This window comes from Strongylocentrotus purpuratus, unplaced genomic scaffold, assembly GCF_000002235.5.
Source record: "Strongylocentrotus purpuratus isolate Spur 01 unplaced genomic scaffold, Spur_5.0 spur5_scaffold_8, whole genome shotgun sequence".
In the NCBI taxonomy this organism is placed as follows: Eukaryota; Metazoa; Echinodermata; class Echinoidea; order Camarodonta; family Strongylocentrotidae; genus Strongylocentrotus; species Strongylocentrotus purpuratus.
Window position 1 is genome coordinate 20620369 of NW_022145614.1, and position 18019 is coordinate 20638387.

General features: G+C 38.1%; 1 protein-coding gene across 3 annotated transcripts in view; it reads right to left on the reverse strand.

Annotated features, from left to right (window-relative positions):
- LOC754196 (CMP-N-acetylneuraminate-beta-1,4-galactoside alpha-2,3-sialyltransferase) overlaps positions 1-16083 on the reverse strand; it is a 31143-nt gene extending 15060 nt beyond the window's left edge. Inside the window, exons 1-4 of one of the 3 annotated variants that reach the window (XM_030975186.1) lie at positions 15980-16083; positions 5548-5677; positions 2763-2945; positions 1749-1977 (exon numbers count right to left, since the gene is read on the reverse strand). In XM_030975186.1, the coding sequence (XP_030831046.1) occupies positions 1749-1977; positions 2763-2789 (256 nt within the window). In that variant the 5' untranslated portion in view covers positions 2790-2945; positions 5548-5677; positions 15980-16083. Of the gene's footprint in view, positions 1-1748; positions 1978-2762; positions 2950-5547; positions 5678-15979 lie in introns of all 3 variants that reach the window. The other 2 variants (XM_030975185.1, XM_030975187.1) reach the window with 2 other exon arrangements.
- Positions 16084-18019: the final 1936 nt, after the last annotated feature.

The window sequence follows — 18019 nt, forward strand, 5'->3', positions numbered from 1 at the left end:
GATGAAAACAAATACATTACATTTAGCTTTTTTTCTTTCTGGCATTCCCTAATTTGTCATTCCTTTCCAAGATAATTATGATGAATTCGTTTTTTTCCTTCAAATCTTGCTGAAAGCTGACATAATTGATTAACAAAATACCTCCATTATTACATGTTGACATACAATGTATCTGTCATAATCTATGCTTAATGCAGGGAGACTCCCATCTCCATGCTCTCTATTGAACATTTGAGAGGGCTGGACTTCAGATTTTGTCATGTGTTTTATTGACAATAAATCAAACTTGAATTGGATTGACTTGCATGAGCTGAATGTCAATGCACATCTTGATGCATTTTGCAAAAACAGGAATTTACTAATTGGTTTACGACCTCATGAGAGAACGAGCCCTAATAAACCAACTCCATTAAGCAAATGAATTTGTGGATTTCTAAAGGCCGAGTTTAGGTTTTTCATATAGGGCGCAGTAAACGGGCTCAAAATAAGCTGCAGCATTGTGTTTACATGTAAAATGAATGGCTGCTGCGTGCAACAAAGGACTTGATGTATTCACCGAGATTTGTGTTCTCAGATTCAGAAATCTCAAGCATATTATACTTTACATTGTGATAAAAAATAAAGAAAACGCTACGATTTTGCCGCATCGTATCTGAATGAGCCTCAATATGGCTGCTGGAAGTTAAAATTATATGTATCAATCAGAAAATAAAATTACAACTTTAATTTATAAGGGAATTGAAAATCAAAATTTGTGTGCAGGGAAAAAGCAAAAAAGATGCCATACAAACTGAAAAGTTAACACACAAGTCATGGATTCTTTTGAGTATGTTGCAAAATGAACGAGGGGATCAACAAATATAAGCTTGCAGGGTGAAATTTTCCTTCTTGCATCACATAACACATGCCGATATTAAACTTCATGGTAATAAACAATCAAAACAAATTATAAGATGCAATATGAACAGTACATGAACACTTTGAGTCGGTAGCTTTGGTTTAAAGGTACTATGTCCCATTTGCAGGTCAAAAAAATGACAAGGTTAAAATTCCAAGTGGGTTATTGATGTAGACAAATGCTCATGTATCCTTTTCAGCTCATTTTCTGTATGTTATTGCCAAAGAAAAAAGTCACTCACTCACTCAATACTGTCTGACAGTGGAGTCTAGAAAGTAAACGGGTTTCCTTGCATAATTTGAATACTAGGACACTGCTTACGTTTAAATTTCACAGATAGGACAAACATGACATATTCATAATTCCTGTAAAGTTCTACAGAATTTGATGTTGGCTGCAAAAGGGACATAGTATCTTTAAAGTGTACAATCATGATATCTTCTTCTTATTATACACAAAATCAAGGAACAATATTTGCATGGTTATCCTGTAATCAGCCTGTTGTAGAAACCAATACATAACCAATGTCAGTTTTTTGACTGGTATTTTATGCTTTTGCAGTAACTCATGCACTTCTTATTTCCATTGGAGAAGATGAAATTTTGCAAATCAATAAAAATCCTTTATCATCCATATTATCAGTACAAAGTGGCCATAGTTATTGTCCACAGCGATTTGACCCTTATACAGAACTTCATTCCAACATCAAAGCATAATCATAGGATTTTGTCCAAGTTATTGACCTTTTCATGCACTAATTTTCACTAGTGAGCAGGCTGATCAAATATCTACGTGGTGACGACACTCAATTATCCTACGTTCATATTTGAACAAAACCGAGAACCCTCACCTAGGCTGGGCCTGGACCGGCGCTGCGGCATACCCATATTGTCATAACCGAAGAGCTGGTTGGAGCGACTGTTCTTGCTGTACTGAAGCAGCATGACATCTACGGCCAGGACCAGGATACACACCAGGATGAGGTAGAACAGACTACGGAGGATACTGGGAGCCTGGCGGTCCACCAGGCGCAGAACGGTGGTACGCCCCATCTTGGATGATTCGTTCGTTCGTGTCTCCTTAGATCAAGATAGTTAATATGTAAAGTTCTTTAATTAAAAGTAAATTAAATTAAATTAAGTTCTTCCATCGCCCGATTGCTGCAATGGCCGTTTCATTAACAAGGGCCAGGTCTTCATCTGTGCAACCCGTTCCACCGCACTGCAAGATGTGGTCCATCAGAAGATGTGGTCCATCATGATAACAGAAGCTGTTGGCTATTTAGAAAGTCAAGGCATGGTACAAAGTTTTTGATAATGATGCCACAACAAAGTCTAAGTTTGTTGACCTAAAATGACCTTTGACCTTGACATTGTGACCTGAAATTCTCTCATCACATGATTGGGAATACTTGATAACTCTTTATTCCAAGTTTCATTGAATAAGAAATTATACTTTCAAAATCATATTAAAAATTGTTGACGCCGCCGTTGCCCGAAAACACTGCACCTATGTCTCGCTTTTTGCTACGCAGGAGAGACAAAAACTATTCATTGGAGACAAGAAAAGCAGGTTTTCTTTATAAGCAGGTGGTCTTTATGTACAGGTGGTCGCTAGAGCAGGTTTCACTCACTGCAATCTATCAAAAGAGATTATACAGTACAAGAATGTCAGGGAAGGGAGAATGTGATGAATATGTTTGGTGCTCACTAATTTACAATCATGACTTGAGCCTTCTTTACCAATTTTGTTTTGATGCAATACATTTTCTACAACCATATATAGTTAACGTTATCGTGGATACAATAGTACAACAGGCCATTTACAATATGTACAATATGCAAGAGGACCCCGATTGTATTACCTGTTTGACCACCTTATCACTTATCATGACCGAAGGAAACTTGTCTCATCTGATCAGCCTTCTGTCTTTCTCGTCAAAGAATGATGTCCTTTTAAAGTTGACCTGCCACCATAGGTAAAGCGCTATTTTCATGTAGGTGTCTCAACTCCAAGCTGAGGCGCTGACCTCTTACAAAATGACCATCTGTCTGAAACAAAGGAACATCAAGAACAGGTTTCAATAGGCATATCTTCATATGACCGAAGTTGCAGAATAACCCGCTATTTTCAGACTCGGGATATTTTCCCGAAGCTCAAAATTGCGTCTTCACCAGACCGTTACGCTCATCACAAACAAGCGTAATTTTCCTCTCTCCCCATCTCCAAGCAGTGAAAATAATATGTAAGAAAACTACTAAAGCCCTGGGAAACTAAAGAAAAGATCTTGGTGCCGTACTATAAAAACTTATGATTGATCCGGATTGATCGCTAGTCCTCCTATCAATCGCAAACTTACACTCATTTCTCTTCAGTACAGAGTTGAGATCATTTTGAATCAATTGCAAATAAAGATGGGGCTCTGCTTAAAAAAATGAATTGCATACAAATTACTGTAATGAATACCGAATTCTGCAAAAACAAAATCAAGAGCATGTTCCTGTGAACAAAAAAGCATATTACAGTTACTTCAAATCTTGACTAAATGCTAATTGTGCACAGTCTTTGCAAAGGACATGTGAAGAAACATTCAAAGAATTCATTTAGTATGTAATAATTATTCATGTTGTCTAATATGCAGACTACCTATGAGCAAAAATCTTGGAATATATCACAAACAGCATTGCACTCTTTGAAATGCAGCATCACTGATTATGGTAATGCAAATCTATCATACTAGCTATGTCACTTTGCAGTGCAGGTATGTACTCATGGAGTACTGGTATGCATTATAATACAGATTCAATTCTCGTCAAGTGCAGACAGCAGGTGGAAAACCACAGATAGACTAAGTCTCTACAGACCCATTGAGCAGTACAGAAATCAGCTAATACTTTTTGTTGAGATACATGTATATATGTATATATATACATACATGATACATGTATATATAGTGGAAAACCACAGACTGATCTTTACTGACCAATAGATAGAACAGTATAAAAAGTCAGTTGATATACTGGTACTGCATTTGAAGACATGTAAGAGGTATCACCATGGTTCTGAGGGCAACATACATGTATACATATGGTGTGACACCATTCATTTACATGTAGTTTTGACTCATATCACACAACTTCCTTGTCCCAAGAGGATGGCAATCAGGGCAAATTACCCTGCTGAGCTAGTGTGGAAGAAAGTAGCTCGCTAGCTCTCTATAATTTTTTACCCATTTCTACAAAAGTGCTGATTCAGTGAATTTCTTATGGCCTAGCTAGGTGAGCTCAGCCTGTCTCTGATCCCCCAGTGTCAACGTAAATCCCTAGACATACATGTAGATTTCCCCTGAGAGACATTGCAACTAGGTACACCTGGACTTGACCTCTTGACCTCTGAACCCAGTCACCTTTACTCATTCACTATCCTTGGATTGAAGAGGTCAGACACAGCATAGAAGATGTTGATAGAAATGGGGTGATAAGACATTCATTTTTACCTTTAATATATCCATTATGTCTTTAAGATGCTCTCTCTCTCTCTCTCTCTCTGTCTCTCTCTCTTTCTCAATCTCCCTCCCTCTCTATTCCCAAGCTTTCTTCTCTTATCCCCACTACATACCTGTACATGTTCATGTAAACCTCTATCTCTTCTCTGTTCGAACATATTCCTTTCTTTAAAAACATGTCTTTCTGGAGAGGGCTAATAAATGATTTATTTTTTAATAGAATGTTCAATGTTTAAAAAAAAACATTACAATATTGCTTCTATAGAACACAAACGTTCTTAACATACATGTATGAGAATTAACAATCTCCAATTGTTTTCCAACTATATTTCTTAATACATGTACATAATTTCAAAAAATAATATTGTTCATTTACTTACAGAAAAATCTGCATTACTCGTGGTCGCACAAGTCAAATTTTCCCTAAATGGAATGATTTTTGGGGACCAAACTATGCCTAAAAAACATGTGGTTATTAACACATCCGAAGTCAAATTTTGCATTATAAGTCAATTTTGTGTGTGTGTGCAGTCCCAACAGATTTAAAGGTAAAGACCAGTATTGGAAACGCCCCAATTTCAAAAAATGAAATGGAAGCTCTCATTACCAATCATGTGAAAGAATATGTTTTGACTAATACATGATGATACAAAATTTGCCGGGAAACCGCCTACTAATTCATATATTTGGTAAATTTGTTTCTCTCATGGTCTGTGAGAGATATAGGGTAGTCCCATATACATATTTCTGTGTATAGTGCTTGTAACTTTACGAAGACTGGGCCAAATTTGTTATCATTTTGATGATTCCAGAACCTTGCAGATGCTAGATGCTAGATGATCAACCTTTTCTGATCGATTCCACAACGTTTCTTTCACAGTGCAATCGCATGACCATAACTGGTCTTTACCTTTAACTTGTGCAGAGGTACCTGTGCAGCAAACGTGTCTAACTGTCTATCATACTCATAGCTGTATATAAACTTGGCAAACATGTACATTGGAGGGATCTATTCCACATACAAAATTAATCCCTCTCCACAGAAAAATTTCAAAGCTGTATTTGTCGAACATTCAAAACCTCCTCTTAAAACAGGAGCACTTTGCTTCTATGAAGAAACCAATACTCATACTCAGTTACTCACCCTACAAATACTGAACCGAAATAGAGAAAGACAGCACACCGTTAGTGGTCAGTAGGGGGCTAATTAATTCAAAGTTTGCCTAGAACATCTGCGCCACTCAATCCGTCTGCCAGAGCATTAAACCATAGACCTATAGTCAGAAAATAGGACAGATGGAAAGGGGAAGAGAGAGTATAGCATGAAAAAGGGGGAGGAGCAAGGGCGGAAAGAGAGAGAGAGAGAGAGAAAGAAAGAGAGAGTGGGATGAGAGGGGAATACATAGAAACAGAATATGACTAAATTAGAGACGGAGTATAAGAATTGTCAATAATTCCACAGCAAAAATCACCACACTGCAGAATATCAAGCAGTGGTAATGTAAAACGGGAATAAATAATGTCAATATGATAATTTTCTGCAAATTTTTACTTGCAAATTTTCCCACAGAGCCAGATAAACCTTGGGATTCATATCCTGGATCATACAGAAAATCTGTTTTTTTAAGGTGGAGGGCCATGAGTTATTAGTTTTGGAAAGACTATCTTTCAAACCGAATCCTGGTTTTTAAGTAGAGGACATTTAAATGTGTTTCCAAGTGGTATCACTATATCATTTAAAGGGGTGACCCAAATTCTTTGACAAAAAAATTTATTGATGAATTTGAAAGGAAAAATATGGAACAAGAAAATGAAAAAATGGTCCTCAAATGAATAAATTACAGTTATGGTTAAAAATAGGTCCACAGAATCAATATTCAAAATTATCAAGAAGGGAATTTCCTCCAAAAATTAGATATATTCAATTATGCACATGTCATCATTTACTTTATTCACCATGGCACTTCACATCGACTTACAGCCAACCATGGTTCCGGGATAGTTTCTAGGAGCTGCTGAAACAGATTACATTTTCAGGCTTTTCACCCCCACCCCTCCTTTCTCTCTCTCTCTCTCTCTCTCTCTCTGCATCTTGGTGGGGGGGGGGGGTGGCATACCCCACAGTTGCTAACCCTCCCTAAATATCTTCACGACCTACTCACCCAAAGCTGCTGGCCTACAGTTTTTAGCATCACGGACAATAAATTAGATATCCCTATTCTGGACCAGTAATTACATACAAATAGGACTATTGTATGCAACAGGCCTTTCTAACAAATCATATGTTTGAAAGAACCTTATTTTACAAGGAAATGACTATTAGTTGTTGAATCGACTTAGGAGCTATAGAGCCAGTAAGTAATAGTCTGATTTTCAGACCATTGTACCAAATGGTCATATGTATTATGCAGCGCAAAGATTCAATCAGTTTAATTTTGGCCATTACAAGAAGTGGGAAAACAAAGAAGCAGAATGAGTTCAGAAAGAAGAAGGGGGACAGGAGGAATAATAGTAGAGCTTTCATTCCAGGTCTGCTTCAGATACTTCTACATTTACATGTAGGTCAGTACAAAGGGATTACGCATGAAGTCAATATCGTGAGAATCTTTTGGATTCTCCCTGGTTTGGATGGAACTGGAAGCAATCCAAGGAAGTAAAAAACATTCTTGCCTTCGCTCTGATCCATGACAAATCTCTTCTGACTCTGACTGAAACCATCAAACTATCTTCTCTCTTCTTCTTCTTAACATGGTTTTATCCTGTTTTCTTGATTCCACACACTATTAAAGGCACTATTGACCACTTTTGACTTTCAAAAAAATTACCATTTACCATTGGTTGAATTGTACCAACAACAACAAATATTTAAAACCCTGCAAACCTCATAAGGGAAGCCAGTTAATATATATTATTCATGATAGTGGATCTGCACATTTTCACCTGCTTATTTTGATCCAAATTATTAACAAAATTATCTTTGCAACGGCTCAGATACCGGTACTCTCTCTTTTCAAGCATCAACTGAAATTTAACTATCTGACAGATTCCTTGTTGGGGGTTACCAAAGCCTTACTTGGCCTTTAAAGGGAAACTGTATACATGCATTATGGTCAGATCCAAGATTTTTTTTAATTTTTTTTTTAATTTAGGGGCATAATATTCCAACCAATTTCTGATAAGCATCACTATCACATTTTGGGAATTCCATATCACTCCTAAATTCTCTGACAAGCAAGAAAAAAAGTAGCATAATTACCTGAATGCCTATATAAAACTATATATATTATTGGAAAGGCATGTGTACTTAAGTTTTGCCAGTTCAGTTTTAAGGGGGGGGGGGGCCAAAACTGGTCTGTGTCTGAGTCAACAAACACGTTTGGTTACGATAAAGCGCACATACACTGCAACTTTTGACCATTTTCATCGGCCTTTTAATCAGCCTTTTCTCTCGAACGGATTCACAGTGGCTGTTTCATCGGTGTCACACCGATAGAAAGAGAATTGCTCTTGCTCTTGAGCAGGAGAATTTAATCGCCTATTTCTCTTCTTCTCATGGGCTATTCTATCGGCTTTTTCTCCTCTGTACCATTCAATACTGGCCGTTTCATCGGATGCGTCTGGACTCCGGATGCATCCGATGAAAATCAAGCCAGTTTGAAAGGGGTATAAGAGAAGAATGGAGAATGAGGAACCTCCCATCCTGGATGTATTCAAGGAGGACACAGGCAGGGTTGTATCCTTTCATGATGATGGATTGAAGAATGGGAATCATCCAGGGGAACACTGCTGCCATTGAGCATCTCAATCGATTTTTAAGAGAGAGGGGATATAGGATAGAGCCTGCAATATGAATTATGAGTCATGACGCACATGAAAACATACCTTGTTCTCTTTTCATTTCATATATCAGATGGCATCGCTATATATAAGGTTCTTCCCATCCTTTTACATTACATTGCATTCTCGGATCCCAATGACAGGGTGATAAAGAAAGCTCTATTTGAACTGTAGATGGCAATAAGACTAATACTGCTTTCTAACTGGGTTCTACTGATTGAATTTTCCTTATGTAAACAAAGATGAAACCGCAGTTTTCCCCCTGTCTTTTTCTAACTGCCGGTGAAATTCACTCGCTGTGGCGAGCCCTTGCTGGAAGTGAAGAATTATTGCGTAATTATTAAGCCCCCATTCCATCTAGCTACATGTAGCATGCAGCATGTTCAACCATAAGTCAACACAGCTGGTTACGATAAAGCGTGCGTATACTGCGACCTTTGACCATTTTAATCGCTGTTTTAATCGCCTTTTTCTCCCGAACGTTTTCTAACTGGACGTTTCATCGGTGTCACACCGATAGAATGAGAATTTAATCGCCTATTTCTCTTCTTTTCATCGGCTATTTAATCGCCTTTTTCTCCTCTGTTGCTTTCTAACTGGACGTTTCATCGGATGCGTCCGGATGCATCCGATGAAAATCAGTGCAGTTAGAAAAGGGTATTACATGTACCCCTTTTCACACAAGAGGAAAAAAATCGTATTAGAAACATGTGAAGAAACATTTATACATTGACTTGTAACTTAAAAGTATGTTAAGATTATAAGTACCCCCAAAAATACCTTGTTTAGGATGGAGGTACCCAATTTTAAACAATGGTGAAAGATCATACATGTATGACTTTGTCTTTGATTCTTTATAATTCTCATCAAAAACAATGCCTCAACTTTCATTTACACATTTTGCAACACGACATTCAGTCTCATTCACACACAAAAATTTTAATGAATTATCGTCTACATACACGACGTATATAATACTAGGGTCATCATACAAAATTCTTTTTTTACCATCATTCAGACGGATTATACGTATATATATGAAACTACATGTATAGAGTCCTCATGATCATACAAAACATTGTTTACCGTTGTGTGAATGAGGATGGTGGTGACATGTACATCCCAGTCTATCTGTACTTGAGATGACGACAAGGACAACTGCTAGGTGCACAGTACATACAGTGAGGAACAATCAACGACTAATGTCGTCGCATGAACCTCAAAGAATGTACCGTCTGTTGATTGAACGCTTTATTAAAATCATTCTTGCCATCTGTTTGAAACCCACGTATGTATCAGTACATGACTTCTCAGTGAGATTGGGTCTGCATACATGTATAACAACCAGAAGAGTTACTTTATAGTATGAGCACTACTAGTGCATATAAACGTCATTCTTTCCATTTGTTTGACAAAACCCCAATTACAATTCTCGCTACCCTAAATAGGTACGAAAATCTCGAAATTCGCGAGACGAGGTAATTTTCACTCTCTCGGGTCGTCACTACAACTTCCGGTATAGAGTCCCATCCCGCTGGCGCTAGCGCCTGTGTTCGCTGTGCAGAGTTTTCACGCACGCTAAAATCGATGCCAATCAGTGTAATTTGTACAGATTATAATATGCAATGGAAAGCTTCGGGCAGAATTAGTGACTTTAGCACAAAAGGCCGTTAAACTCTACCGTGAAAGAGAGGGTTGTGATCACGAACGCCTGCACAGGAAGCTGTAATGTCGAAAAGCTATCCCATAATGCAATGCGCTTTTCAGGATTTTCCCCGGATCTCGGCAGAATCGCTATTTGGGGTAGCGAGAATTACCAGTATACACTGTACATGGACGTAAGTTCAAAAGGCTGATACATATAAATTCTGAAATGTTATTTTGTAAATACATTGATAAATTCAATGCATACACTGTATATTATTGAAGACATTATTTCCATCTGTTTGATAAGCCACGTCTATGAATACCAGTACATGAGATAATTAGGGCTATGATTGCATTATTCTGAAGAGTCACTTTGAAGTATATTGAGTGAATATTATTGTATTAAAGTCACGCTTTCCATTCTTAATTCCAGAACATGACAGTAGATGTGCATGAGCATGTCTTGTAGAAATTACATGTACCGTAGGCCTACATTGTATGTACGTACAAAATGTAAATGTACATGTACTGTACATGCCCATTTGTTATCTGAGGAGTAATCCAGACCTGCCAACCTCAAAAATGTATTCTTCACGTTCAATTCCAAAAGTTGTATTTTACTGACAAAAATTGTATTAAAAAAAAAACAGACTGATACGCAGATTGATGCCTCTTATATTCAGGCAGAGCTGCCAACCCCATCTGAACAAAAATCCTATTCTTTTCCCCACAAAAAATCCTATTTTTGATCGGTTAGTACTTTCTCACCGCAAACATGTGTTGTTGTTTTGTTTGTTTGTTTTTTTTTGGGGGGGGGGGGGAGGGGTTGCATTTAAGTTCCTTCATACAGGAAGAATTTTTGTCTGGATTAATGGTTGTATATATGCATGATTTTGTCATGACTGGTGTGTTCGATGAACCAATGAACATCCCCAATTGCCGATGTGAGATGCTTGTAGTATATCCCCAATTGCCCATGTGAGATGCTTGTAGTATACTTTAAAGGACAGAATGGGCATTTTGCCATTGAAAATGGCACACACAGAGACTTTTTTTGAAAATCGTACTGTCATATTTACTTCTAAAAATCTGGTTGGCACATGGCAGCTGACATGTAGTGTACCACTGTACCTATTTGAAAATTTTGAAAATTAGAGTGTACATTTAATAACCAAGTAACCAATCCTCAAATAATCCTTGAATGGTTTTCAAATATTTTATGTAAAACATTAATAGGCCTACTCTTAAGTAATACTCCACTACAAATGTGTCATTTTATTGATCTCCTAAGCACTTAACTGCATTTTTTTGTCCTCTTCCAATATGGCCAAGAGAGTCTTACATTGTACCTTTGTTCCACTTTACAATACAATATGAAACAATAAGAAGAAAAAAAGAATATGTATTTTATATCAATAAACAGAGACAGTAAGTACCAAAATCTTACAGATTTGTATGACTGATTTAAGGGGGAATTGATTTTTTTTTTTTAAATCAAAACCACATCAAAATAATGAAGTAAATATGTACAGTACATTGGGATTATTTATCAAATATCTTCATAACTGACTTAAAAATGACAAGGGAATTTGTGTGACCATAAGACCATAAAGCATTCCAGTCCCAGGGTTCATGGTCCATAAATACAACCGAACCAGAGATCTGTCATGATTCAACCAGGGCCTGATTCAACAGTACATGTGTGTGTACAAGTGTGTAAACTTATTACTTTGCTGATTGAAAATGCGCATTCTTCAAGTGTCCAACAGATAGACCTGCAGGTCAATTATAAGTTGGAGTGGGGGGAGTGGAGGGGGGGGGGGGGGGAGTGGAGGGGGGGGGGAGTGGAGGGGGGGGGGGAGTGGAGGGGGGAGTGGAGGGGGGAGTGGAGGGGGGGGTGGAGGGGGGGGGCAAATTTGCTACAAGCACATCTTCAATCTTGTCTTAATTTTTGTAATACCGTATTCATTTACAGCCTGCTTTCAAGGCAAAAACAGTCAAATACATTATTTTCCTTGCTGAAATGAACTACATGTATAATTCGGGCCGATGGCAGCCAATCTGTATTATTCCCTTTCATTAATACAGTCACACTCACGAGAATGACATCAGATCGATGTTACAATGTTACAGTACATTGCCCTGAATTTAATCTTCAGATTAATGAGAGGACAGCACAACCATGGTCAATGTTTTTTTTTTATCTAGGTAGTGGAAAATTTATATATTACACTTATGAGAAAATAACACTTGTACATTCATTTAGTCACTAAATCCACATCTCCTGCTGTTACATGATGTAACAGGGCGTGGTAATAAGGGCCCATGAAAGCCTCCCCCCCCCCCCCCTACAAAAAAAAAAGATAACTAAATAAATAAATGAATTATCATTGAGTTCATGGATACAAATCCTAAAAATTTGTGGTCTAGAGTCTGGACCCCCTACAAAAAAGATGAACTTTATGGAACACTGTCTAGTGCCTACATTGTCGTGATATATATAGAGCTCATTCATCCCCACTAAGTACACTTGTTAAAGATAACACAAAAATACAACACATGACACCCAAGTAAATGAGTAACCCACTCATCATAAACTTCAGACACAACAGCATAGTTAAACATGCATTTAGAGGATGAGTCATTCGTGCCTAATTGCCAAAAGTCAACACAGCTCAGCTAAACAAGAAGCTTCCATCCTCCCAATCAACCTGTTCAGCTTCAAAATGTTAAAGGCAAATCCAACCCAAATAGACAACTACTCAAAAAGAAAGCAGAAAAATTAGAGAAGTAAACTGATGAAAGTTTCAATTAAATCTGACTAAATATAGGAAAGTTGTAATCACTATATGTATGGGCACTTCAAATTGGCTGAAGCGGTAATGTCAATGTGATGTAGTGCCGGACTACCGGTACTTTCCCATCTGTTCCAACATATAAAATGACTAAAATTTTAAGTTTTTAAATCATGGCTCAGGAGCGTCTATTCTTTCTAGAGGATCTATAATAATATGCTATCTATAATATATTTTGAGTAGTGCTCCAAGGGAGAAGGGACTAATATGAGAAAAACAGAAATTAGTGATACTTTTGTACATGTATGAAAAATGGGAGTTATCCATTCCACATCCTACTTCACAATCCACTGACCAAACTTACTACCAATTTGAGATTCACATAGACTCAGTGATCTCATATTTCAAACATTCATAACTTCCTTACTATTGGTCCGATTCATTTCAAACTTTTGCCATTCTGTTTCTGTTATTTTTCTGCTTTCAAAGTTTCATACAAATCTACCGTAACTTATTACAAGGGTTGGATTGCCTTTGGTCCTGAAAAGCGCTATATACATGTAAGAACCAGCTATTATTATTATTATTATTATTACATGTACAGTATTCAGTACATTTTAAACACATAAGCAAAGTTTGATTTCCAAATTGAATACAAGTAGAAAGTGCAAAAATCACTGGTAAATTTGAGTCTATTTCCATTGCAGTACATTGGGCTGTTTAGTGTTCATGAATAAATGTGATTCAATTGAAAATAATCATTCAAGTCTCTGAATTGGCAAAACTGAATTAAATTCATAATCACTATTTTCATGTGTATACCGGTATGTACAAATTGGCAAGTTTTTTTTTTGTGTGTGTGTTATTTTTACTTTCACACTTATTTTTGTACATTGCTTTGTATCATGTAATTAAATTTTTTTTAATACGATCCATTTGTCTAAAGGTCTATACATATACATGTAATTAACGGGTAATACAACAATATTTATTGCACAAACCTGCCTTGAACAAGAATAGGCTCAAGGATCCGGTTATGATTATTATAATGCGTATTCATTCAAATCTGTGTATATTTCTAGATGTACTGTACATGTACATGTATACTTCTTTAAAATAAAGAAATTATTACAACAACATAGATTTTTTGGTACGGGGCTTCCTTAGGACCTACTAAACGATATTAGACTAGGAGCCCCCGGCAAATAATTCAATTTAAGGGTGTGGGGGGAACCTTTTGGAGCCCCCAAATAATGTTAAAACATTGGTTTGTTGTTGTACAAATGCCATTTTTGGTACAGGGATTCCTTAGGACCTACTGAAGGATATAAGGGTAGGAGCCCGGCAAGAATATCATATAAGGGTCTATGTCTATGTCTATGCTGGTACTCGTCAAAAGCCTTTTCAGCAACTAAACGAGGATATTGTGGTGTGGTGTCTCTCATAGTGGTCATGATTGATTAGTGCATAGTGCGTATATACAAGTTGTGCGAGTAAAAACAGATCCTCCTATGATTTAGGCGCTGATGGCTCCCTTGAACTTCTCCACAGAGGGCAGTTCAATGAAGTTGGTAGGGAGCTCATCCCAGTCCCGGAGTGTTCTTGGGAAGAAACTTTGCCTGTAGCTGTCAGAGTTGGAGCTGGGTCTCATGAATCTGTGTCCGTGACCGTGACCGTGACCGTGACCGTGTGGGGCGGGGGGCGTCGCCTCGTAGCCCCCAAATAATTTAGAAGGTAATATAACATTGATTTGTGGTTGTACAAATGCCATTATTGGTACAGGGCTTCCTTAGGACCTCTGCAAACCACATCCATCAAATAAAAATGGTACAAAGACGGGCCGCTAGATTCACCCTAAATGGGTACCACAACACCTCTAGCATGACCTCCGTGCTCCAATAACTTGACTGGACCACACTCAAGCAACGCAAAGAAAATTACAGACTGGTGATGCTGTACAAGCTCCACAACAACCTGGTAGCACTCGACACAGCACCCTACATCAACCTACACATTGCTGCGTTACTATCCTGGCTGTGTATCAAAATCTGTATACCGGTAGACAAACTCTATTGATTCTCAACATTTCAAACACCACTGCTCAAAACTCAACTGGGTTCACTCAAAATCGGTACTTCTTAAAGTGACAATTGATCACACCTAAATAGCAGTAAAATACAATCTTAGGCCTAGGCTAATACATGTATACATCGGCTCCACCTATGAGATTGATTGTATCATGCATGCGTTTAAGGCCTATTTAAGCCTTAAGGGTCCTTTTCCTTCGTGCGCAGTAACAGTTAAAAATACGGCTGCAAGAATTTCAACACAGAGCTCAATTTCGACAAAGAAAATCCAGTAAAAAGACCCTTAAACACAACATACAGTCAATCTGGTAAGTGGAACCAGTGTATATTAGCCTAGGCCTAATTTTCTAGAATAAATGCATCAGATATATGAATCCGCTAAAATTTTGGGCAAAGTTTGGTGGCCACATTTGGCCACAAAGTTTGACTTCATTGTTACTATTATTTTTGACAAGTTCATTATTCTGATTACATCATTGTTACTATTATTTGTGACAATTTCACAAGCAAAAAAAGAAAGTATGCACTAACGCGCATGCATACTTAGTGCGTACTTTCTTTAGGCCGGTTGAATCGACGAAACAACATGGAAGAATCGTCGGGGTAGGACGAAGAATCACCCCCTTCAAATTAAAATTTTAAGTTGATGGATAGATGCCCAGAGGAGTCGAGCAACCTAGTAGATCTAAGTCAAAATTGTAATTAGACTCTACTCCCTTTGCATATTTTGAGATAGACTAATGTCACCCAACCCGCTGTTACTTTGTAAGAACGTTTATCGATGCACCACCGCCCGAAGCTCCGACGCCTTCGGCATCGGCGTCGGAGCTTCCCGGAGTTAGGCCTAGACTAGACCCTATATCATTATTTATGATATCATTTGAAATGGTAAGTGACTTTGACTTTGTTGCCAGGCCAGGCCAGGCTCATTCTTTCACAAAGCTGAGCTGAGCCGCATCATCATGCATGCATCACCATCATTAATCGGGCTCTTCCGCCCGCCTACTCCGATCCCGGCTGCGCCCGGCTGCAAACATTGCTCCGTAGGGGTCCGCGATCCGCGCGATCCGCACGGCCGTCCTGCAATAAACGTAAAACGGTACCCTGCAACGCGAAAATCGGCCAAATGCTATCTTCTAGCATCGACAGGAATACAAAAAAATAGGAACGAAACATGAATAATGTAAAAGTATTATAACAATGATCTAACCTGTCGAAATGTCAGTCCCGACTTCAGGGCTCAGGCGGACTTGCTGTGCGTTCAAAAATATATCCAACTTACAAATTGATCTTACAGATCAGATCATTACTGTTAGCGCCAGCTACGTTCAAAGTACAGGTAACGTACATTAGCGGCAGCAATTTTTTTTTTAATCGCTTTTTCATCTATACCCTCATCTCATCTTAGGGATTGGCTTTGCCTTTATTTATTTCAAATGTACTACTACTGTACTATATGCATTTTGTTTTAGGACCATAACAAATATCTTCTCAACAAACAATGTGAATAAATCTTCCTTCGAGAGTGTTACGATATATTTTGTATCAAAAGGGGTTAAGGGGCAAATATGTCCCCAAATGTTAAACAAAATGATTTCGATTTTTTGTTTTTGTCTTCTTTTTTACTTTTCTTGTGTATGTATTTTCAATAACTGCCTTTATATTTAGCATAACTTACCTTTACTTACTTTTGTTACGTTTTTAACGAAAGGCTATTTCAAGAGTAAGAAGCCTTTATATTAGTTTTAAATCCTGTACGTTCAATCACATCCCTTTTTTTAATGTGCTTATCCATTTTTTCTGTCATTGCAATATAAAGAGAGAGAGAGAGAGAGAGAGAGAGAGAGAGAAAGAAGAAGAAGAAGGAGAATCTATTTGTATTTCGTTTATTTGTGTATATATATTTTGTATGTAGCATGGTTTAATTTCGTTATGAATATCCTATTAAATATTAATTCAGGATTCATTCCAATAAAATGTTTGAATTGAATCTTTGGGCGAGTAGGACCGCTATCGAAACTCAACTCCTCTCAGAAAGGCAGAACATTTAATATTTATCCAGAAGGATACAAGTAATATCAGGGTAGGTTACATTGTGTCAAAGGCAGTGGCGGATCCAGGGGAGGGGCCCGGGGGGCCCTCTTGAGAAAAAGAAAAAACATGTAAAAACACGTGATTTTTACCTTTTTGGGGGGTTGCCCCCCCCCCCCCCCCCCTGGCGCTCAAGAGGGGGGGGGGGAGGATGCAAATTTTAAAATATGCGAGGACCAAAAAAAAAACATGTGCTCACTACCCTACTACCCTACTACCACTACTTGTACCAAGGGAATACTGCGTGGAGGGTGGGCCGAATGGCGCAGCGTGGTCGGACTGATTAAGGGGCGGGGGGCTGGGGACTGGGATGATGGCTCACGTACATATTTGGGGCACGCCTTTTTTTCTTCATCTTTTTTGGTTCAGAAATGTACGTTTTCAATGTTTTCAATAAATGTTTTCTACAAATATTCGGGGTCACGTGGCGTCCCCCCCCCCCCCCCCCCCCGCATCAGCGCCACAGCCGTGGGATGTTTTTAGAAAAAAAATGTTTAATGAATACAAAATAAAAACTAGACTTTAATTCGTCACTTTGACGAATTAGGTGATACGTATGCTAATGATTTACACAATGAAGAATGCATTTTCACGATTTCATATCGTTATATAAAATGCTTCTCCCGTTATGATCTATATCGTTGTTAGTGAGTATATTCTCAATGATTGAGGCAAGAATAAAGTAAGCGAGGGGAAATGAAGGCAATGACAAACGAGAGCGAGAGAGAGAGAGAGAGAGAGGTAGACAGAATATGGCCGGGTTCAAATTCAGTTTTCTTTAAATGATTAGACCCAGTACTGAGGATCTTTTTATCTGCAATGTTTTTGTTATTTGACGGCTTTAGACGCTACATAGAAATGCCATCTTTTGTCACCAAATATTGTTCAAATAGCATTGTAGAGACGATGAACAACTACGAACGCATAGTCGTTAGCCATGAGAATGTCAATTTCTATCCAGGCGCGGATCTACGGGGGGGGGGGGTTTAGGGGGTTCAAACCCCCCCCCCCCCCCTTGGGCGGCCAAAAAAAAAAAAAAAAAAGAAAGAAAAAGAAAGAAGAAAGAAAAAAAAGAAAGAAAAAAGAACGCACGCTGGAGAGAAACCCTTTCAAGTGCAAATATTGTGAGAAGATATTCAACTCATCTGGTAACTTAACC